At 40.1% G+C, this 25043-nt stretch overlaps 1 protein-coding gene across 1 annotated transcript in view; it reads left to right on the forward strand.

Moving 5' to 3' along the window:
- Window positions 1–25043, forward strand: part of nr3c2 (nuclear receptor subfamily 3, group C, member 2) — a 79828-nt gene that overhangs the window by 24125 nt on the left and 30660 nt on the right. The window contains exon 3 of the mRNA XM_069689269.1: window positions 18437–18564. Coding sequence (XP_069545370.1) covers window positions 18437–18564 — 128 coding nt within the window. The remainder of the gene's footprint in view (window positions 1–18436; window positions 18565–25043) is intronic.

Here is a 25043-nt window from a genome sequence, read left to right on the forward strand (position 1 = left end):
CCAAGCCTAGGAATGCAGACATTGTGGTTAGCAACTGTCAAAAAAGGCAATCTCATAATTATTTAATCACCGAGTCTGACATCTAGTAATATCATCAGAGAGGGAGAGACAAGAAAGAAATGGATACGTGGAATGATTGTTGCTCTGCACATTGAACCTAGTTCAGAGAAGCGACTCTACTGCTTGGAAAGGAAGAGTGTGTAGACAGACCAGACAAACTTGGCAGGAAGACTGAGCTCACACAGGAACAGAGAGGTTTGTTCCAAAATCAATGCAGCTTACTAATATTTGATTCTCCAAAAATTGAGGCTTCCATGGGCAGACACAATACACGCACATACACACACTCTGCAACTGCAAACACTTCTATATTGATATCTATGGTGTACACTGGTACTATACTATAGCTTCCCTTCAGCTGTCATCAGATAGAGAAAAAAAACCAAAGGAATTTGGTGGATTGCAGATTTTGTTTTGTTAGATACTACTAGAGGAAACCAGTCAAGTCGTGCGGTCTTCCAGTTAACTGTAATGCAAGGAAGGTGTGTTATTTAGACCTACTGCCACCAAGTCCAATCAGTACATAAAATCTTCTTTACCTGAAGAGATGACTGAAACATAACAGTATAAGCTATGTGATATGTGATGATGTGTGTGATTTGCTACTATTGAATCTTTTGTCCGCTTGTTGAAGGGTAGATTTCTGTGGTTATCGAAGAAGACCTCACGTTGTGTCTACAAGAGAGACTGAAACAGCCACCATCACCATCAATTTGCATTGTCTTGACTGAAAGCAAACAGAATGACATACTGTATACTAACAGGTTTCAGAAATACTTCATGCTGACCATGTATTCACTGAGCAAAGAGTCTGGGGCCAAGCACTCAAGCTGGGTGACTATTTGCATATGGACCTGCTGTAAGTAATATCGGCCCCAGATCACACAGAGAAAAATCATGCTTGACCTAAGGGTGGTAACAAATGTGGACACATGAGTAATCCTACACATGTAGACATTTTTCTATATGGTGTTAATAGAGGTGTGATGTTACGTGATGGGTGGAAATACAAAACAAAGATGAATCAGGGAAACTAGCAAAAGATTCAAAGTTTATTTAATATACAGCTAAAAACAACAACAATAAAACAAGGTCCTCGAAAGGGGTGTGCGATGACATATCGTTCACGATAATACCGGTATCATTTTTCAGACGATATAAAAAATGTATATCGTGATCATGTCAATTTTATGACCTGTTGACGCAACGACGTTGTACTGTTACGCAACGGAACTGCGTGACATACGTTTGCAGCTTATCGAGCAACGAGCACGGCTGAAAGGTGCTGTGTTATACAGGGTTTCAGCTGAGTGGGAGTTTAATTGAAGGACTCGCTATTTCTCCTCCGTTCCTCCTCTGTTCTCTCTGTGCTTCACACCAGGCAGCTCCGCCTTGCTTCACACACACAGAGCTCCACACAGGCAGCGCAGCAGACGCCCAGGTGAAGTACTCGACTCAAACTACATGAGTATTGGGCAAACATCGACCCTAAACTTCCCAAAAAATCAGGCCCAAACATCGCTGAATCTGCTTACAGTAGTGGGGAAGTAATTAGAAGCTCGGCAAGTGATCATGTAGTCGTCGTGGCAGAGCGGCAGCTCTCCTGCACCGCTGCACCTCCAAATCTCCCCTCAGCTCTGTGTACGGAATCTAAATCTCACTTTATGATACTGTTGTTTACAAACTAAAGAACTGAGAGATCACTTTTGTTTAGTTTTTACTGAATATTTGAAGGCATAGTCGTACTTTTATGCTGACATAAATCTATAACACCTGCGATTGACAGGGACTGCAAAACTAACCACACTTTGTAAATTAAATATGTGCAAGCACAGATTCCAGATGTAGATGAAAAAAGATTGTTTCTACGGTAACTTTTGAAATCCTTCCTCAATCACCTACATCACAGTCCTTTGGCATCTCATAAACCAGCACCTGAACCAAAACACGCCCAGCAGCATATCCTCCTGCTTTGTTTTAACGCAGTGCTGCTTTCAGTCTGAGTTCCTGGTGTTGCTCAAAGTGTTCAAAAAGATGCCCACATGCTTAAGAATAAACTGAAAAAAAATTCTATATGAAGGGCGAATATTTTCAGCTGTCTATCTGGAGTCTATTAGTCAATAAGCCACAGAAAATTATTAGAAATTATTGCTTTTGAGATTCCTTGAGTCCGCCTTCATTACAGCTAATTGGATTGAATGGTGCCCACTCATTGGCCCACATTTATACATTTACATCGTATTTAAGGCGCTTAATCTGAGTGGCACTGATATCATGAGACTGACATTTAAGCTCTTTAATCCCGAGGATGTTATAGGTTGGGGTGGGGGGGGGGGGGTAAACCAGCGAGAGGGTCTCAGTGACTGCCTGCTCCGAGAGACAGTAAAGCAAAATGACAGTGCGGGGCTTTTGTTCGAAAGACTGCCAGCATGTCAATTCCGATGTAACATTTTTATCGACACCCTCCTCACTGCAACCTGACAGGCGGGCAGGAGCTCTGCTTTTACGTTCCACACCAGAAGTTCAGGGTTACTTAAACAGGTTCCTTTGGCAAACTTTGGAGGAAGTCATTCTTTTTTCCCCACCGTTGTCTGCTGCTTAAGGAAGTATGCAAGACTGGCAATGTTTATTCACTTGACCTAGAAAAAGCTCTTGGTATAACTCTGCACATATTCTGAATTCACAAGTAATTTTTGATTTTATAGTGGAGATGTATACACTGTGTGGGCGCACAAAGTCCTGAATAAGCTATTTACTGCATGATTTGTTGTTGTTTCAGACGGTCTCAGGGGGAAAAATGCTTTGTTTTTTGGGCTTTTAAACTTCTACATCAGACATTATAATAATATATACAGTATATGTTTTAACCTCCAATTATTACTTTCCTCTAACTTGTGCATGAGCCATGTATCACCTTGTGAGTTAAGAAAATGCAAAAAATTTGAGCTGGAACTATTAATCTATTAATGAAATAAATAACTGACAGGGGGAAAAAAAATACTTTTTTTTTATAGGATTATATTTAATCCTTTGAATTACTTTTCAACCAAAAATGCTCAAATTTTTCTGCCTCCAGTTTATGAAATGTGAGGATTTGTAGCTTTGTTACTTGCTGGGTTGTTGTGGGGAAAAAGCTTTCTGAGCTGGCGTGGCCAGGGACTGTAAGTTTAACATACAACAGTATATCCAAAAGATTCAAATTCAAAAGATTTGTACCTTCAACTCCTGCCTCAAAACTGTCTGCAGTTGTGTTCCTCTTTTGTTATGATAAATGGATCAATAATGATAATGATAATTCTTATGATAATTCTTGGTCAAAACTGCACTAATAAATGACAGAAAAATAATATTTATCACTATCACTGACTGGAACTTACTCTTTTGTTTTCAGTTTCTACACATTCAGTTTATGCTGCCTTGCAATGAGGCTGCTGTAATAGTTAGCCAGTTTATAGCACAACCTGGCTGTAAACAGGAGTGCAGCAGATTAATACACAATTGTCCATCTGGACATTAATACTCAATAGAGAGCCACAGCTATCTCACCGGCCACTGACAGACTGTGTTGTTCACTGCAGGACTCAGTTTAAGCCTTGCAACATACATTCATCCCAATCCACCAGACGGGCCGGACAGGGAGTGTCTGCGTGGAGGACAGATTCCTTTGATGTCTGATGAGCAATTATCGACATATCACCACAATTTACCCTTAAACACACTAATCCAAAACAGCAAGTTGTTTTACGGCTTTATTAACTGCTCCTACTTTGATTTCTTTTGACCACCTCAAATGATGTAAGCGTTTCACATTGATCCTGTGTTCTGTGTTTGTTTGCAGATAGCTCAATAATCCAATTATTGCAGCACAGCTTTCTCTGAGCCTCTGTGATGTGTAGAGAGACACTTCCTTCGCATGCAGAAAGAGAGGAGGGAGGAAATAAGGGAAGGGATAGGGGACTAAAAGGCAGAAAAGATGGAAAACTCTGGGAGCCGGAGAGACTGCGGGAGACAACCTATATGAGAGAGAGAAAGAGAAAAAGGCAAAGGGAGAGTGAACGAGTGAAGGGGAAAGAAACCACTCAGGGACTCCGCGGCTGTGTGTGTGTTCATGTGAGAGAAAGAAAAAGACAGAGGGGAAAAAAAACAGAAGAGAAAGTCGCAGGCAAAGCCAAAGTTACCTTTATAAATGCACTGACCTTGTGCACTGCACATTAACCTCCCTCTCCAAGAGAATTAGTCTGCATCATTCACACTCTGCTGTGCCTAACTGCCCCAATTGATTTCAGTGTACCAGGAATGGGGAAATTGAATCGCTTGTTACCATGGCCAAAGAGCAAGGAAATACATGCTAATGGTGCACAGACAGACCTGAAAAAGTTTATTGTTAGTCCACCGTTGTCTCTATGGATAGATTTAGCGTAACTAGAATGGCTCGCCAGGGTGCAAGACTGTTGGAACAGCTTCATAAGCTGAACTCTTTAACTACTTTCTCCCTCTTCTGCCTTGTCAGGTTTCAGATGCAGGTAAGGAAAGAAGACTAAATGAACAAGTAGCTTCAGTGAATGGCGTATAGCCTCATCGTACTGCATCACAGCAGCCGTTCTAACCTTATTAAATCAGCATTGAGTGTATTACTTCTGATTGATGGCCGAGGGCGAGAAGCTCAGACAGATTCATTTACGCAGCTTGCAGCATTTGCTCCTTGTTAATAGCATGATGCTATGACAACAGAAACACGTTTTCAAATAGTCCTTTGTACGTTCAACTCAGACACAAAAGGGCTTCGGGGTGCGATGAGTTTACAAAGACGCTTCCACTAAACATGTATGGATTTTTTTAAATGCTTGTGGTTTACAATAGAAGATGTAAGTCTTCCGCGAGGCTAATGTGGATGTTTGGCTCCACAATGGCACACTTTGCCTTCTGCAACAAATGTTTTTAATCCACATAAATTTGAAAAAAGTTGCTCAGCAGGAGGCAAAGATTACAGGGATAATGCACGCATTGTGTTTTTCAGAAAAGTGGAGAGACATGAAGGAGTAGAGAGAGACTCTTGACAAAACAGCTGAGGAAGTAGAAGTGTTTGCGGAGGCACTGTGAAAGAGCAGCAGCTGGGGTAGGCACCTTTCAGCAGCAGAAAAGGTGGCAGGAGACAAAGTTTGAATCAAATCAGTGGATAAGGTTAAAGGAGGAGCCTCTTACAGACCCTCCAGTGAAAAGCAAGTTGTTACTCATTACTTTAATATGCTAGAAGACATTTAATGCACTAAATAAGCAGTCAACACCGTGGGTAAGCATTTCCACTCTGGAATTGCAGCGACAGTCAGTCTCAACAACACGGACAGAGACAACAAGGGTCTCATACGTGACAAACTTAAGGAACCAGTCTTGTCAACCGGGTGAGACTTTTGATATCATCGAGCTGCCAGTCTTGAAGGCAAAGATGCGGAGTTACACTTAAGCCATTTGAAGAAATCAGTGGATTTTTTTTTTTTTTAAAGGAAAAAACATATAAATATGTTATTACCAGGGATGAGTTTTTAAGGGTTTAATAAATGCCAGGAGGGGGACCTCAAATGATGTGAGGAAATATCAAACCTGTTAAATTTTGTAAAGAATACCTATTTGTCATTTTATGAGCAGGAGATCTTTTGGCTTCTACTGAGGATGACCCAAAGTTAGTAACTACGGAGACACAATGATGCAAATAAAACACCCCCCAAAAAATAAACACAGCATATGAATCCATTTTTCTTTTGTAGCAATGTTGCAAGCTGATGCTGATTTATGCAGAACAGTAGAGAAGTCTCAATCTTGAACCTCACAAGGTGATATATCTACAGGCCTTCAGGTTTGTGCCTTTTTGTAACTATACAGCTGTATTATTTTAGTTCATAAAACACAGAAATGTATGCCTGTTTAGATAAACTTTACATGAGCAAAGATATAAAGCATAACATCTGGAACAGTAGGTGTTAAATGGAAATCATGACCTCTGTTTCCCAAGGGTATTTGGTGTTGACAGGTCTGTTCAGCTCAGCATGGCACCTCTTCTGAATTTACAGTAACCAGAGTTTGTGTGCTTTGGCCAGGGATCCCAGTGAAATGGGCATGCCTCACCCTCTAACATGGCTGTTATGACAGGCTTTTTCATATAAAGCCGCTGCAGACAGACAGATCCTGGGGGCAGAGTACATAAAGAGAAGTCAGTGGCACAGAGAGGCCGTCAACGTCCACCACAGCACAGGGTGTCAGAAATCTGGATGTAGTGTGCCAGTCAGGTATACTGCACAAGGTATATGCTTGATGAGAAATTGACAGATGTCTTTCCTGATTCCAACTGTGTCTTTGTATCACTCAGAAAAAGCAATTACGCTCTATTTCCTCTTATAAAGCCACTCATTAGTGCTGACGGGTTTCGCAACATGAAGCAGAACAGTGCATAGATAGAAAACGTAGAGCTACAAGCTGCTTTTCTGCTGCACAAAGCAGTGTTTCAATAGGGAATGCTTTGTTCACTGTGTAAATCCCCACGGCCTCCTGTTTAAGAGCTCACTATGTCACTTGAGACTAAACTGCAGCTCACAAAAAAGTAATTCAAATATTTTGAAGAATCCACTCAGGTTGGACCACGAGTAGGCTCCTGTAAGAAAGAAATCCATCTCTATAACTCCATTTCTTTATTTTTAATCTCATTTTATCTTTTAATAATAACAAAACCAACACACAGCTTTCAAATAAGCTACTGTACATACATGAGATATTTCCCCTCCCTTCTCCACCTGAAACCTGTCTCCCATTTCTTAAATATTTATGCAATGAGCCCAAGATGTCATGTATTTACCCTAATCTTCGGTTTCATACACCTCAAACAATGAGATGTAGTGTATACACAGGAGCAGCAGGGAGCGAGAGAAAGGAGAGAAACCTCTGAATCAACAGTATTTCCTCAGATGTAAAATGTGGGAGATATTCCGAGCCCCAGGAGTATTTGGTTGGGCGAATGTTTTATTTGAGCGGGGCATCTTAGTGGCAAAGCCAGATGTTATGATTTATTTAAAACTGCAGCGTGAAGGGAATTACAACATGGTGGGAGCTGGTACATACAGTATGTGTGTGCATGTGCCTCTAACGGTATGTTGATGAATATATTCATCATATAGCATGTGACTGCTAGCCTGAAGACATTGGCAAGGACAGTTCAGTCAGATGATTTTCATTTCAGTGATGGATAATACAGTGACATACTGTAAATGTGGCAAATGCAAAGCCACGTCTATGAGAACATGTGCAAATAGGTCAACTGAAATCAATTATGGGGCTGCAACAAAGAGTTATTAACAATTATCATCAGTTTCTTATTGATCTTTTGGTTTATAAAATGTCAGAAAGTGTAGAAAGTGTTTTTCACAATCAGTTTTTGTGTGACGTCTTTAATCTCGTTTTTTTTTTTTTACCAGATGTCTAAAATCACACATCACAAAGAAAGAAAATGAGAAGCCAGGAATATATCATGTTTGGCATTTGTGTACATCTTAAATGATTCAATGTCACTTATTTTTCTGTCCATCATAATCCATATATTGACAAACTGTTTAGATTAACTCAAGAATATATATTAATTTTAATGAATGAAATCTCAATAGTATCCTATTGGATAGATGATGAAATAAATACGGCCTGTAAGTAATCATCATTCAATTATTTAAACGATGAAGTCATCAAATATGCAAAAAATCATGACAAACACCAATTACAGAGACCAAGAGGTAATTTACCACTACCTTACTTTGTCTGAACAACGATTACAAACCCAGAAGGAATTAAAATTACAATTATTTTGTATGTGAAAAGTAAACAAGCCAACGTGTTTATGCTGGGGTTCTGCTGAATTATGTAAGGTTTATCTGATCCATGTGGTTACATTTGTATTTCTCATAGCAGAAAAATATCTTCATTAAAAAAATGAGATTATTTTTAAGCATATTATGCCAAAAGTAAACCTCTGATAATGACTTTTTTTTTTTTACTTATAATATGGACTGTTTTAAACCATTTCAGGCTCAAAATGGTCAATTTAATTGTCGTTTATCAATGTTATCAAAGCCTGTCAGAGTCTACCTGTCAGTATTTGTGGATTTAATAATACATTTAAATTATTTCTAAATTCAGTGTGCCTCACCATTGTTGGCATCCCAGGAAGTGGCTGGCTGGAAAAGGTGACATGGATGCCTGCTCCGAAAGGGCAGCCACATGCACCACTGCAAATCTTTCACCTTATTAAATATAGATCAATAGTCAGCTACACCTGTGAGGTAACTCTCACCTGAGCCAAGGTTACAATGACTGATGTTATTTTTAACCTTTCCTTTTGAACAGGAAATTGGGTTACCATGTGTGTTATATAGTGTGTAAGTACAGTGATGATGAGAGCTGACAACAGTCGGTAAAAAGTGTCTCTCTGTCTTAATTTTTCTGTCGCTGTCTCACTCCTTGACGCCCCCTCTCCTCCTCATATCCAACACATTTCTCTTTGTGCCACACATAAAATAGAGGGAAGTCTGAGCATTATGTGGGGATAGCCAAAGCCTGGTGCATACCTTGTGATGGAGAGGCAGGAGGTAGACATTTTGGAGTCACAGACAAGCCATTCACACACAAGCAGCACTTGCAAAAGGTATTTGTTTTCACTGAACATCGGTGGACAAGGATACATTTTCAGGAATCTTAAGGATTGCACATTTATGATTTAAGGTTTCTGTTGTGAAAGCAATTCAATAACAATATTTGCATGTGTGAGGACAGACCTTGACTGAAGATGTAGTATATATTAAAGCGTTGGATTATATTGTTGCCCAAGAGTTTAAATAGATTAGGCAGTACATATGTATGTATGCCTTTGATGTTTCATTGTGTAGGGTGAGGTTTTCCTTTTTGCAGTAGTGTTTTTGTGAGAACCTAATTGCACTATGTCCCTCAGCAGGTGTTGTATTGTTCATCCAGTGGCCATCTGGGCCTGTAATCCTTTGCAGATGAACACCAATATTGTGTTTGTGTATGTGTGTGCACGTCATCATGTCTTTGCCCTCCAACCCTTTTTTTTTTTCTTTTCGTTTTGTACCACATGTAAGGAACCTTTTGTACTTGTGAGGTCACCATTTTGCAGTTGACCTTTTAGGAAAATAGAGTTTACAATGAGCAGTCGCAGTGCTGATGGACAAACAGGCGTCATAATCGGTTTGGACTATTTATTGTATTTGCTTAGAAGTTGCTGACCATCAGCCTCCCAAAATTAAACCAGCTCAAAAAATAGAATTAAAAAACAATAAGATATGGAAATTTCTTCAACCGGTCTCCATTTTCAACTGCTAGTAGGACTTTTCTTTTCAGATTTGGACTCACTTTTATTGTTATTATCATTGTACACGGTACAAGCACTGAAACAACCAAGTGTAGGTAGGTTTTTGTGCACATACTCAATTTAAAACAATAAAACAGCCTTTAAAAATACATTTTCCTGTTGTTGCATTGTTGATGTTTCATCTGCACATTTTTGTTCATCACCTGTTTGGCTCCTGATAGTTGCTGTCTGCAGCACTTTGACTCAATGGCTGAGTCTGAGCAAGACTTCTATCTGGGTATAAGACTGCTTTTCTGTTGTTGAACCTGTCACATACTGTAGAGAGGCTGACTGGAGAGCAGCTCTCAGCAGTTCTTAAGCTAACATGCAGAATGTGTGCTGTGGTGCTGACCACCTGGATCTCAGCCAACCAGAGTTTTGGTTTTGGCTCCTGTGCACAGCCAACTTCTTGAGGTTGTGGTTTCATACCCTGTGACATTAGTGAACCACTTGACTATTAACTATACATACAATAAACATCACAGGCAGATACACTTGACAGCCTCATAGCCAACTTTAGCCCTCAGTATACGTCTTAATATACTATTGGTTTGTGTGTTCAGCACTTCCCCTTGTACACGCGGCCTGCTCTTCCTCCACGTTTGCCCTTGCAGAATTGTAAATGACTGGTGGGTGTTGAGGATGATCACATGTGACAGCTAATGGCAACATGTGCTAGCGCCAGTGTACATTAACCTACATTCAAAGTGAGGCCTTTTTGAATTACAGGGGAAAGGAAAAGGGCATCTTTTGAATAAAATATTTTTTGGCACGTTTTATTTCTCTGGACTCACAAGCTTATGTAGGTTTTAGAATTTAAATGTCAGCCTTTAGCTTATTGTATACTTTATTCTTATTGACTAGACCCTTTTTGGACACAAGAATGTTCCTGTTTACACTGACGGGTGTGCTAACTATTGCTAGAAAGTGGAGAACAGAGGTAAGGAGTCTGTGGCATGGAGGTGGCTCAGGTCATGGCTGATCCCTTAAAGATAATCTCCCTGTCTAGGGATTTGTTTTTCTCATTTGTCCTAGGGCCTCTAAGCTGAGTATAGAGGTCACTTCCTGTACAGGCAACAGGACTCAAATTGGGCCATAGACATATTTGTAAGGAGCCAGGTATTTGATGGAGGTGGTGGGAAAGAGCAAAGTAAGCAGTAAATAGAGCTGAAACATGAACACTGGGGGAGGTCAGGTCTAGAGTTCATCCATGCCACTGAAATCAAAGGATTTAGTGCTGTAACAAAACCAGTTTTGCGTCGCTTTGAAGTGGTCCATTTGTGTTTTCCTTCGTGGCAGTAAGTTAGATTAGAGTCCATTTTGAGCCATGTTTCACAAAGGTGGTGAAAACAGGTTCCCTCTTGTGTATTTAGTTAGATTTAAGCTAACGACTGTGCTTATTTTTGTTGTTATCACGTAGATTTAAGTCACTAGCTTGTCTTTCATGTTCCTTTGCGTGTTGAACATTTTGTGTTTATCACCAGCCTCTTGTTTGCATTGTTTCTCGATTTCCCATGTCTGGAAATCAAACCTGATGCCCAATAATGTATTTTTCTACATGTCAGCTGGATTGTGTTCACAGCTGTTTTATGGTCATTTCTGTTTCCAGTCCAAAGAATCTCAAATACTTGGTGCTAAAAACAGAAACTTAGGTGACCAGTAACAGATCAGTGTGAGGAGAACATGAGGAACTTAAGTTCTTCAAGGCAGTAAAAACACTTTTGTCACAGTCAATCAAACCAGTGGTGCAGGACTTGATGAGGAGGTTTGTCAAAGCTGCTACAGACCTGCAAAAATGAACATAAGCTGTTGTTGTATTGCAGTGCATGTAATGTAGTTGCAGGTTGCATTACATTATATTTTACAGGTATTTGAATGTTTTGTCCATTTTAACTGCCTCTGAAAGTGCAGAACGTTTTTAGGATAAGCAGGCTAATGTGGGAAACTTCTGCCCAGCCTTTTACATCAACATTATTTCTAAAACTCAGATGAACGACCCATCTAAATGGAGTTCCTTGCACTATTGGAAATCTTTGACCTGGTGCGGCTTTGTGTTAGTCTGTGAACTCTGTGGACTGCATATGGTCTAAATGAATGAGTGGGTGTGTTGACCCCGTAAACTGTATAGAAACTGTGTATTATTCCTGTTATGGCATTATGCAAAATGCAGAATTCAAATAATGCTCCATTAAAGTTTAAGTTTCTGTGTGCAGTTTGAAAAGTATAGAAAACATGCACAACAGCATTCACTTCAAGCACATTAGTTCTCACATAGAGCTTAAGTATATTATGCTGCAGAGAAACCATGAACGAAGCTTCGGGCACGCAGTGGCATCCCATGCTTAATTTTATACTGTATGGATGTGATCAGTCCCTCTCTGTCCTTGACGGGCATGAATTACGGGAGTTTCCAGCCATGATAATCTTCCTCACCAGATAATAACAGCCTGCCACATCTCCCTGAGATTCATGCCTCAGGGCTTCACCACTTAGCCAAAATACCTCAGGTGATTAATTTCATTCACTCTATGCGGCCGTGAGTGATTTAGGTGAAGTTATAATGGTCAACAGCTCCGGCTAGTTAAAACCAGAAGAGTTACACTCCCGCTGCCCTCAAAGAATCTTGTGTATCTGCAAGACCCTTGGGCCATTCAGCTGGAATTGCACACTCAAGACAAGGTGAAAGTTCAGCACAGACTGGCTGGGAAGTTGATGTTTAGAGTTGTTTATGGGATTTGAAGACAGGTACAGCTTCAGACACGTTGAGTACAAACTGGATACTGTGTAGATCAGAGTGATACTGTGGTCTGTATTCGCCCAGAGACCGAGCCAGTATGAACTCCAAAAAGAGGGCTTAGTGTGTATGCTTCTGTGACTTGTCTCAATTCTTTGTTTACAGTCAAAACACTGGATTTATAAAAACAAGGTAATCGTGATTTGCCGCTACGGGGAAGGTCACTTAAAGTTTGTGGGCATAAGCGGTGGAGGGGGAGACAAAACGTCAGATTGGAATTTAAAGCAAGGAACGCAGTCACAGCTGGCATACCAGAATCCAACAGACAGCAAATTTGAGGAAGAAATAGCCACACGTGCTCAGGAGTTTGAGCCTTTATCAATTCATCAATCAAAAAAAGATGATAAACACTGATAGGGAACATCACCATCTGACATAACCTATGTAAAACATCTTAAGGTTATTATTTTTTTCTGAATCAAAAGAAGCAGTCAGAGTAAATTATACTGTAACCTTAACATAAGTGTAACACAATCCCTGCATGGAGGAAATCTCATATTTCTGTATGCTCAGGTACTCTTGCCCAATGCCAGGGTCACCTTCACCAGGAAAAATAAATCTCTGGTGGCTCTCTAACACTACCCATAAGACCTCTCTCTCTCTCTCTCTCTCTTTGAGAGGCGGTGAGTGGGTGTCAACCTAATGTTTATACTGTCTGCTCATGGTTATGTAAGCCATTTTTGTCCTCTTTCTAGCTAATCTAACTTTACCTTTCCAACATGCTAAGTTGTGCGTTACATAAATCTTCTTTGAACTGGTCTAGCTCAAGGTTTTTCAGCACGCCAGGGTGTGTATTACATAAATATTGTAGGCCAGACTGTGGAGAGGTACTGTACCGCAGAAGCTGTTTTTTTGTTGTTGTTTTTTTTTTTTTTTACAATCAAGGATGCTTCCCTCATGAAGGGCAGGTTCAGGAAGGCTGTGGCACTTAATCTGAACTATCCCTGTGATAACAGCCTCTAGAATGAACGAGTCAGTGTGTCTACTCAAACACGCACAAATTTATCTTTTACAGTGGGCGGCTGGCTCTACAGCAGTGTAAACAAAGTACAGTACACGTGTGTGTGTGTGTGTGTGTGTGTGTGTGTGTGTGTGTGTGTGTGTGTGTGTGTGTGTGTGTGTGTGTGTGTGTGTGTGTGTGTGTGTGTGTGTGTGTGTGTGTGTGTGTGTGTGTGTGTGTCAGACAGTGTTACTTGCATGATGAGGACATTGTTTTTTTATACAACAGAGCTCTCTCTGTGCTTCAGCTGCTTGTTTACTGACGCTGTCATGCTAATGTACTTATGTGGGTCAGAGAGTTCATTCTAAATAGTGAAGGCTTGCTGTCGTCCATCATATAGCCATCTCACGCCCAATTATTCACCCATAATGATGTTATCATGATAAAGCCAGAATAACTACGGCCCCCTGGACTTCCTTTCTTTCTTTAGTTTGCCAGTTGTCTTTATCCGCTCAGTTTCTATGGCAACTAATTGTTCTTGTTATGCTTCGCTCAGGTGACTGGTGACCTTTTCTTGTGGCCCATATTGACCTGTTTATGGTAAATGGAAATGATGCACTCACACCTAAGAAAGAGTCCCTAAAAAAAGAGAGAGAGAGAGAGCAGCTTTGAATGGCTGCAGTCAATATTAAGGGCAGTTTTTCAGATTCTGATAACTCTTTGGATTAAATAACTATCCTTTCTTGTTTTAGCTCTCATTGATTTAGCATTCTGTCTGCAGCTGAGAGAGGGTGGGGATATCTGAACCATTTGAAGAATGCTCCCAGTGTGACATCCGAATTACTTGTAGACAAGCACAAGGTCAATTTGAGCCTGAACATCTGTCCAGTGGTTTAGTCCTCACACATTTTAGTGGGCACAGGGGGCTTTGTCTGGCTTCAAGCTAACACATTTCCTTTGCTTGTGTGATTTCATTAATATCGTCCCTAAGCAGCCTGTTGGTCTGACAAGCAGAGAAAGGGGTAGCAAGGGTTTATGGAGGATACAAATTTCTGCTTGTACGTTCTGGTGGGAAGAAATTGGCATTGTGTATTAATACTCATCTGTAGCCCCATAGGAAATAAACAGCAACTAAATAAGTTGTTAGCTTTGTGTGTTCTCTTTAAAGATGAAAGGACTCTGAAAACAATGAAACCGCTGCCCTGGAGTTTCTGTAGGAAGAGAAAAAAGCAACTGGAGCGAAGAATGAGACCTTTGATCTGTGCAGTCAGTCCCATTGAGTTTGTCTGAGAGTTTACCCAGAAATAGAGAAGACATGGGGGTCAAGAAGGGAAAAAAAGTCACAGACCCAGTTCACAGAAGTAGCCAAGATGCAACTGCTGAATGTTTTGGGTAATAATCATCATTTTTAGAGACATCGGTAGGGATTTTTGCAAAAATTAAACAAGTTTTATAAATGTTACTTTACTGTACAGTGTAGCATCATCTGTACTAATTCAACATTATCTCTTAAATTTGCTTCTTCTGCTTTCTGGCTCTGTGTTTGCAGTCTATGATGAAGAGTGATACTAGGTTGCAGGAATTAACAGTTTGAACAGCTGGCTTTAACAAGATGTCACTTCCAGTGGTACATCATCATTTAAACTTTCATTGAAACAGACATGAACTGCGACCTCAGAATATTTTAAACTGTGAAAATGACAAGCTAAACAAAAAAGAAAAAAATAATTTGCTGTGTCCTAGTGGCCTAGTGGTCAAAGACACACCACAGCATTCCAATTTTAATTCCATCCACACACATTTATTTCACCTCATTCCTATATTCTTTCAAGATCATTAAAACAAATGTCTACCATTAGTTTTGTGTATACCTTAAGCTGCAAACTGAAGGCTTACATCTCTGCTGAAACAGCCTGGTCTGAGAATGTCTGGTCGCTTGTGTTTAGTTGTGGGCTAATGGCAGTCGGTGGTGCACAGTCACTGCAGCCTGGCCTGTCTGCTCTGGTTTCATAAGCAGAGAGAGTGAATGACCTATATACTTCTCTGAGGGAGGGGAAGTCACCTTGCTGGTGGACCGGCAGGCAGGCAGGCAGGCAGGCTGGCACGCAGCGACAAGGTTTTAATGTGCGGCACTATTAAAGGGGTTGACCACTGACTCGATATTAGAGGCATACTTTAGAGGGACCTCTCATTTGCTGCTCGTGTTGTTCTTGGCCGTACTGTAAAACTTTCCGGGGCGGTTTTTCTTGGCTCGTGTTGTCTTCCTCCTAACACGGCTTTGTGATAGTGGGAAAAGGCCAATGTATGGACGAATATTCAGTACATTAACAGGCTGAAAAACGCATCGTGACATGGATTGGATTTGTGCATGCACACACAGACACAGTCGCACTCACATTAGCTGAAACTATGGGGCCTGGTGCCAGAGAGATCAAGTCAGACAAACACCTCACCAGAGACTCCTCTAAGCGTCCTAACAAATTGAATGTGTGTGTAGATGGACAAGAGGGAATTAGATCAGTGGTCCTGATTGTATCTGAGTGTGCTGTTGCTGTACCCCTTTCCAGCTAGTCCCCTGGAGGAAATGTGTGTGCATGAGAGAGCGAGGGAGAGAGACAGAGAGAGGAGGAGAGAGAGAGCTTGGCAGCTGGTTTGATGAGGGATGTACGGAGAATGTTAACCAGACAATCACCTTGCATGTTATTGATTGAGATGGAAGAGAGGTAATTAGCACAGAAAAGAAGGGGAAGCTGAGGCCACTTTTAATGTTTTGATACAAAGTGTTCTCTCGTTGTACCCATCTACATGTTGTGTTCTTTGTGTGTGGCACATGTGAGCATGAAGGGAAATGTTTCATAAAAGATTACACTGTCCTAATTTTCCCCACGTGTGTAGACCTCCCCTTAAATACACAAAGCTTTTTATACCACTGAAAAAGTAAATGTTAGATTATATGATTGCTGATTATTATGAGAAAACTGATATACTGCATTCCATTACCAAGTAGTGCAATTATGTAGCATTGTTTATAAAGGGGCTATTACAGTTTTACTCACACCATTGATCTACATGTTATAGACCCTCATCTATAGATGCATGCTTGTTTTGCAAACTGATGAAAGCATGTCAGGTTTCACTATGAATTGTATTCATTTTGTTTCCCCCTCACCGAGTTTTAGTTCTCGGTCTAGTTCCTTTGGAGATGTTAATATTTGATGAAATAAAAATAAATCTGAGATTAAAATCTAAAACCCTCATCAAATCAGTATTTTTTTGTAGTACAAAATACTGATTTGTTTTTCTTCTAAAGGGAAGAACTGCTTCAAAATAAATGGAAACAATTGACGAAAAGGGGAGATCTCCTGTCTCAGGTTCACGGCATAAATTTGGGTATTGCTCTGATGCCTCCATGGGCAACTCCAAAGAAACCTTTTGTTTCTTTTTTTTTTTATTAATTTTTTTTTATGTTTTTGCCGTTTCATCACTACTAAAAATGCAACTGTTGCAAGTAACTCAATATCACTATCCTCATTCATGTTTTAAGACGCTACAAATTATATTCTGCTACAGTCAGTTAAAATAAAGGTACAAGAGAGTCGCTGCTTTGGAGATGTTACAATGTTTCATCTGGTTGCTTCGGTGTGAATTGGCAGGTTTTAGTATTTTGTAGACTGGTGATTTGCGAGTTGTTGGAAATTTCAAATAATATAATCACGAGTCCTTGGTCTGAAATGGGCCTTACTGCTTGTCCATTAGAATATTTCTGCTTCCAAACCAACTCCTACTATTTTCTGATTTCAAATGTTAACCAACTTTTTGGGTCCCATCTGTTTTGTGGAACGGTCTGAGCTCACAAACCAGAAGGTAACCAGTTCTGCGTTGATGGAAATTTCCCCTGCAAGTCCTTTCAAGTTCTTTAAACACAATCGTAAAAGGCTTTGATTGTGGCTCTTTAAGCTCTTTAAGCGTCCATTAGATTCAGGCCACTATTACACGACTATACAATTCTGATTAAACTACGGCCACATAAATCTCTATGTATATTTCGCAGTGTACAGAGTTTTTACAGCTGGTGTCGAGTGCGACACTCCCACTTTGACCAGGTGAAAAAATATGTTCTATAGGCAGAGCATGAACACCAGAGACTTCGCTGGCCAAGCCGGCTAACTTCCAATTTAGCCCTATGCTAACTTGAATCGGGATAAAATAATTCAATGCTGCATCTCATTTGGACTTTCCAAATGTTGTCGAACTGAATGGGTCAGATTCAGATAATGAAACGAGTCATTTCGCTGGGTTGTGACGCCTTTTATAGCATTTATCCCTCATTTATTTACTGTTTTATAGTCCCATCAGTAGCAAAGGAGTAGGGTACGGCTGAGTCTACGACGTAAGCATAAACTACTCTCATTAGCTGAAGAGGGAGACAAAAGTTCTGCTCTGCAAGTTTAAGTACCTCGATTTGTAATAGATTATTTACAGACATCATACATTGGTTTTGACCTTTGACTCCTATCACCATGACCCACACAGTCTCACTTGCAAGAAAATCAGAAAGAACATATTCTTCCTCCTGAGCTTTAATGGCCATGTAATTGTAGGAATCAGTCCGTGGTGACAGAAGTAAATGATGCCAGAGTAAACAATGTCTTGGATCAGGCAGAAATGCAGCAGACTGTCATCAGTTCTGTTGCCTTGCCTGTTGGTTGTGGGTCTGCGTAAATAACAACAACATGCCATGCTACTCACAGCACAGCACTTGTCAATTCTGATTCACACCTTTGATCTTTGACGCTGAACTGGTTATGGAGCTCGTATTAGTAGATGGAATTTTGCTCCACCATGGTTTTCGTAATTTTAGTCCACCACTCAACAAATGTTCCAGTGCCTCACACATTTCATGCCGGGGAAGGAACAAGTGTTTTGGATCCTACTTAAATTTGACATCCTGCTCTGTGTCTCTCTGCTTATTGAATTGAAATAATCGCCTCTATAATTCTGTCAGTGTCATCATGGTGAAGCTATAAATCAGAAGAGTGCAAAGCCCTCCTTGCTTGGTTGGCAGACATCTTTATGGTTAGCCACATTGTACCACTACTGTCAGTGGGTTGTAAAAACCCAAGAATGTTTCACAATGTGTATCAGGCAGTAATGCAGTTAGGAAGGCCATGGCGTTGTAGATGACTTTTGAAAATTAATTTATGTTTGGTTTGAAAACTCTTGTGTGTCTTTGTCCTTTCAGCTCGCCACTCAGACAACCGTCCTCAACGGCTAAAGTGTGCCTGGTTTGTGGAGACGAGGCATCAGGGTGTCACTACGGTGTTGTGACGTGTGGAAGCTGCAAAGTCTTCTTCAAAAGAGCAGTGGAAGGTATGGCACTGTTCAAACACAATGTGACTTTATGGGGCTTTTTCTGGGTTAGCTGTGAGAACTTAACAGTGCAGGGTAAAAAAACAAAAAAAACAACACAAGCACATGAAGAAAACATCACCACCACTTTGACAATACATGAATGTTGTAAATAAGTAAAGCAGCAAGCAAATGAAGAAACACACTGACCTCCTTGACAGCACACATGTTGCATAAGAAAAGCACGGCAAATACAGAAAACGCCAGCAAGAAAGCAAGAAAACTAAATTCTGCAAGTTGTACATAACAGTGAAATTAAATCACATAACCTGAGTTTCTGAGCACACAAAAATGAACAAGTAACTGGCAAAAAGGTGAAGCTGGGTGTGGAGCCATTTTCTTTTGATTGCTAATTTCAGAACATTATTGATGAGTAGTCAACATCAGTGGTTCTCTATTTGAAACACATTTCTTTATGCGGTCATGTGCTTTTAAATTGGTGAATGTGTTTCATCTGCAATGTTCTATAAATGCTACCAACTGTATGTCTTTGGTGGTGAAGGTGTTTTCTTCATTTGCCTTCTTGTTTTCTGTTATTGCAGTGCGTTGAATTATCTGGGCCAACATCTCTTAAACTGAACATTTAATGAAAAAAAAAAAAAAAATCTCTTGGAGAAGAGTTACATGATGTGTCTAAAACTAATACTACTGATTGATCTCAAACTACACAAAAACTGGTTCTCACAATTGCTTAAATAGATTAAAAAAAAAAATTACCTTAACTGACAACTGCAGACTGCAGTTGTTTGTGGGGAGAACATTATGCCAAGTGTGGTACAAGCTTACAGGTTATCCAACAGGGAAATGTTAACATTAAAATAACTGCTTTCAGTAAATGTCCCATTTTTCACTGTACTTTTTTTTCCTGACAGAACAGAGTTTGAAGAGCTCACTCTAACAATCACATGGAGACAGCTTGGCCTTTCCATAAAGGCAGCATACAGTGCTTTTACCAATCATTTATTGGTTGATAGTTGATGCTTTTTTTTTTTTTTTTTTTTTTTTTTCATTTACACCACACTGTTGCATGTATGCAGCAAACTACTATTTAATTTCAGTAGACCATATGCATATTTATTTTCCCCCAAATATCATTAAAATGACCAAAAACAGGCCTTACGTTTATAGACTGTAACCGAGTTGAATGACATCAGAAAAAAAAAACACATGTAGTAGGTAAGTCTCTCCAGCAGCAGCCCTTTATGTTATATTTAGCTTGGGGAAAATCAGCAATACTCATAATGTGCTTTTCGTGTTGTGCCTGTTGCCTGCGGCTTTGGCCTAACTCATTCGGATGAGTGTGTGAATGCAAAACACACTCTTACAGACTCAGTGCAGGCGAGGGAAAAGAAAAACCAAATAACAAGCAAGCCTGACTGCAAGCCAGTCATCAGTCCTCTAGGTGTTTTCCTGACCATTGGAGAAATTGTACTTATTCCCATTCAAATTAGCGGTATAATTTGATAATATTTACACACGGTCATCGCGGAGACTTGAAACTGGATTATATGTCTGGGGTAATCGAATCAGACATGCCGTTGTTCTTGCTTCAAGCCTGCCCGGCAGAGAGTCGGTGGCAGATGGTCAAGATTTGACTTTGCATGAGAGTGCTAGTCAGGTGAGGCTCTGGACAGCACTCACATCTCTATGTAAATATAGCACTAAATCCCTGTTTGTCTCTCTTATGATGTGTTTATACTCAAAATGACTCACTGATTGTGTAACGCCCTTAAAATTCTATGCATGCTCCTGACATTCGCATTTTCCCAATATTCAATATTTCTCCGTTTCTGATCGGACTTTCCTTTTGATTTTGCTCTGCAAAAACAACTGCAACTGTGCAAACTATGACAGCAACCAATACAGTGGTGTGATGTCATCAAGGTTGTATGCGACGTGGGCTGTTACCTTACTTGACCCCTCCACAGCTGCTGCTGAGGTGGAAAAAGAGAGGTGAGGTGGAGCAAAGCAAAGGATGAAAATAGTGAGAGAAGGATTTTGCAAAGTGAAGAGAGATAGAGGACAGTGAAACAGATACAGCGAGGGAGGAGGGGAGGAAGGACAAAGAAAAAGTCAGACACAGACAGGGAGATAAAGAGAGGAGGAGCTGGGAGAGGGAGTAAGTATCAGGGAGCGGGATGGAAAGTGATGTGTCAGCAGTGAGCGTCGGAGAGGTGTAAGTTAGGACGTGAGGAGACGTTTCACTCCTCCCCACTCCAAGTATTTCCTCCTCCTTCTCCTCCTCTTTTCTCTCAAAGTTAAAAACTTAGACTTGGCATGGGAGATATAAAAGAAGACTGCAGAGAGTGGGAATCTATACAAGTGGAATAATCCAGCCCATGCTTAATTTCTTTTGGCACTGCCTGCCTCAGGGAACACAACTTTTTGGTCGGCTGCAGCTCATTAGACAACTAACTGTCTCAGCCCTTTACTACAGAGTTAGTTAGCATTCTGGAGTCATCAAAAATCAGATGGACTTCTCTGATTGTGGAGGGTTTGGTTTCCCCTTTACCCAAATCAGACATGTCATGCTAGTTAGCTTCTTTTATTAAGCTCACTGGACCTTGGCACAGTTATCCTTTGAAGTCTACATTTTGGGTTTACATTTCCACCATCTGTTTGGAATATCTATTGACCATATGGGCCTTTCACTGTCAAAATCTGTTCACTTACAGTCCTCCTCCAGAGGACAAATATTCACTCCACTTAATGTTGTTATATCTACCAGAAGGCACTGCCAACTGTACACTATAAAGTTTATAACCATGGGCCCATGAAATGTGTATACATATTAAATTAGGTGCTGAGTACTCTCAGGCTGGGAGTTTGTCAAAATGGCCCCGATTCATTCTTGAAAGGGATAGTTTATCTTTTTTCAAGTGGGGTTGTATGAGATACTTCTCCATAGTCAGTGTATTTACCTGACAAGAGTCGACACGTCTCTAGTTTGGAGAAGCAGGCAGCTTTGCGAGCTCAGAAGCTAAGCTATGCACTGCAGTGGGTGGGGTTTGCGTTATTGTATGACTTTGGTGGCATTTTAACACTTTAGTTCAAATTTGAACTTGCATCAAAGTCACATAATAAAACGAATTAACTAACCAACCGATTGAGGCAGCGGTAGACCAGCAACTCCCATCTATTCTGATGTAAAATGACTGTTTCTGTCAGAGGAGTCTAGTGGCTTTTAAAGAAGCAATATAATGGCTTCAATTCCTTGCGGGAAGGGGATGTCTATCAGCAAGGTTAAGCGGTATATTTGAAATATTGTGTATACTTAAACTTATATGGGTTTTCTTAGCTGGGGCGTTATTTTAGGTGGCTAAAATGTATTTTGTTGCTGACCCCTTCCACGGTAGTACTAGGCCTGTCACAGTTATTACATATCCACCCTAATAGCAATTATTTCAGCTGACAGCAATTATTTTCCATAGTCGTTAGAATCGTTTCCATTCATTTATATAAAAGCAGCTGGATGAAACTAACAGAAATGTCACATTTCCATCACAATTTCCATGTCTTTTTCCACCATTTGAGGTTTGACTTGTGCTTTTTTAATGACATCTTCTCATTGCGCCATCTTTTTCTACTGTGGTTTAAAGCCATAGCATCTGTTGACATAAACATTATGGACTTGGTTGCAAGGCCAAGCACTGCAGCCATAAAATGTCTCCTCTTCCCTTCGGCTTTATAGGGTGTATATGTATTGTTTACTCATAATTAGGCTTATTTGATACCAGTGGCATAAAATGAACAAAAGAGACAATTAAATTGTTCATCACAATGATTTTTCTGACAATTGATCATCAACTAAAGTTTCTAGAACATGACAGCCCCAAGCAGTAGATGAACTTCCATGCCAGTAAACCTACATGCTTCTCCAAACTGGGGATCGGCTGACCTCCATCTACAGCAGTAATACAGTGACTATAGATAAGCACATCGCACAACCACACTTCAAACAATCAGAATGATCCCTTTAGGCACTCACAACACAGAACCTATGCACAGACACTTATTTACAAAAGAAAGAAAAAATAAATCCTCCACCTGCTCTCCTATTCACAAGTCATCCAGTTTATTTCGTACAGTATGGCAGTTCTTATTATACAGTACTCACACATCATTACTGTACTGTTACATTTGATATGATTTTGTATAGTAAACAAACATAGAAGAAGGGCATAACTTTGATGAAGCTTACAAGTTTGGCAATTGTACTGCTGTTGCTGACTCTGTCACGCCCTAACACGCAGTGAATTTATTAAAATGAATGAATTGTTCAGTAGAGACATTTATACCGTGCTGCCGGAAACAACCTTATGACACAAAGCAACAGTTGGTAAATATGTGTCATTGCTAATGAAATGTGGAAATAGCTGAATGCATTCATATGTGCTTTTCTCCTGCATCCACTCCACGAAAGACAAGTTTGTTGATACAAGACAGCTGCACTCAATAAACGACTCCATGTGGAGCACATTTGAAGAGTTCAGCCCCGGCTTATTATTCACATGTCATCAGTGGCTTGGCATGTCTGCTGTTCATAATAATACTAGGCTCTGCTTTTAGCTCACTAGCTGTTTTTGGTCGTCTCTTTTTCAACTGAGAAGTTTATATTCGACATGAGACATTAGTCAACCTTGTTATGGCCTCATTTTGTTCTACAATGTGACTAGGTCGTGGTTTCCATGGTGCTTGTGTCAATCTCAAAGCCTATTCTTCGTAACCGCCTCTGTGGAAAAGGTCGTCTGAGGACACGTCTCGCACAGATTCTGTTCTGACTGGCAGCCCTGCCGTCCAATCACATGCTTTACACCTCAGGCTGAGGGAATGAAGGCCTCCCTCCAGTGCCTGACTGAATGCTTTAGTTTGTGTGTGGAAGAGGCTCGTGTAACAACAGCTGGAGACAAGCCATTTAGCTGTATTGTCCTGCTCCCAGCTCTCCAACAAATGTCTTACAGCAGACATCCTTTGATCAGAAACTGCGTACAAACACAATCACAAAATAGTAAAGGAATTTAGGTTAACAGCAGTAGGTACAAATTAAATCTGCAAAGCTTACTGTTAAGTATGTGTGTGACCCACATTGCTAATAGGCATTTAGGTTGGAGAGCTCAGCCTGAGCAAGGATCTCTTACTGTAAGTGCAATCTAGATACATTTGCCGTTAAATGGTGCATAGGCATTGTATCCTTTAAAAATGAACATCTTCAGACCCATATGTCAGAGCTGCAACTAATGATCATTTCATATTAACAATTCTTCCAGTTGTTTTTATTCAATGAATGATTTTAGATAACACTTTACCACACTGTAAGGTGACTTTTCAACAAAACAAATAAATTGTTTATTTTTGTCCTACCAACATAGATGTATCTAATCTACATTGATGTAAAACAGAAAAGCAGAACATCCCCATAAATGTGAAACTGGAGCTAGCATAATTTGGGTATTTTGCTTTAAATGATGGCAATAATTTATTATTCAGGTTGCTGTTGAATAGGTAATTAATTAATTAATGACTAATCATTTTAGTACTTTAACCTACAGTTTACACACATCATTGTCACTATTTATAAAGCCTATTATTGTATGCGTTATAAGTAACATATACACCATATGTTTGGTCCATGTGTGATTGGGTATCAATCTTTGATACTCTCATAAGACAGATAGAATTGCTTCGATATTGTCTACTGTTAAAATATGACTTGTCATTCAGTACCAAATTATGATATCTAGTCCACATCCACACTAACATGTTTTCTGAGTTGTGTGGGCTGCAATGACTAGTGACTTGAACCTTCTCTGTGCAGCTGGCCAGCTAGCATCTACCGGCAGCTTACATGTCCGGCACTCGGTGAAGATCAGTAAGTTTGAGCGTCTAGCTACAGCTGAGATGTTAAGAGTACATCTGTAAATTGTAATTACAGAAAATATCCATGGTTACGCTCTCCTTCAAACGGCATGAAAACAAAAGACTTGTACTCTAATGTGTAATGCAATTTTTTTTTTTTTTTTTTTTATTGAAATGGATTTAATAAAATTAACTTTGAAAAAAGGAATTGCTCAGGTTTCGAAGTCTAGGTTTTGAATCGAACATTTTTGATAAGACACCCAGCCCTTCAAGTGATGATATAACTCACAGTACTTCCTCCATGACCTCAGTTCTCCCGGCCCGAGCTGACCTGCATGTCTCTTCAGTGGATATAATCTGACCACCATCTCTTCCTGCTCCCTGGTGATACCTTTGTTCTTTGACCTCGTTGAGGGTTCCACCTTTTGTGTTCAACCAAATAAGCAGTGCCAATCTGATGGGCTTTACCAGTGTCTATAGTTGTGATTGGTTTTTTAAAAGATACAGTAGTGTTGTGACATTATACGTAAGATGCATATCAGATGCTCTTCCTGTGTCCATGAAAAAAAACAAACAGCAAAAGA

The sequence above is a fragment of the Brachyistius frenatus genome, unplaced genomic scaffold (assembly GCF_029030835.1).
Source record: "Brachyistius frenatus isolate BFR_SWC_R1_liver_20210118 unplaced genomic scaffold, ASM2903083v1 Contig_7, whole genome shotgun sequence".
Taxonomy (NCBI): Eukaryota; Metazoa; Chordata; class Actinopteri; family Embiotocidae; genus Brachyistius; species Brachyistius frenatus.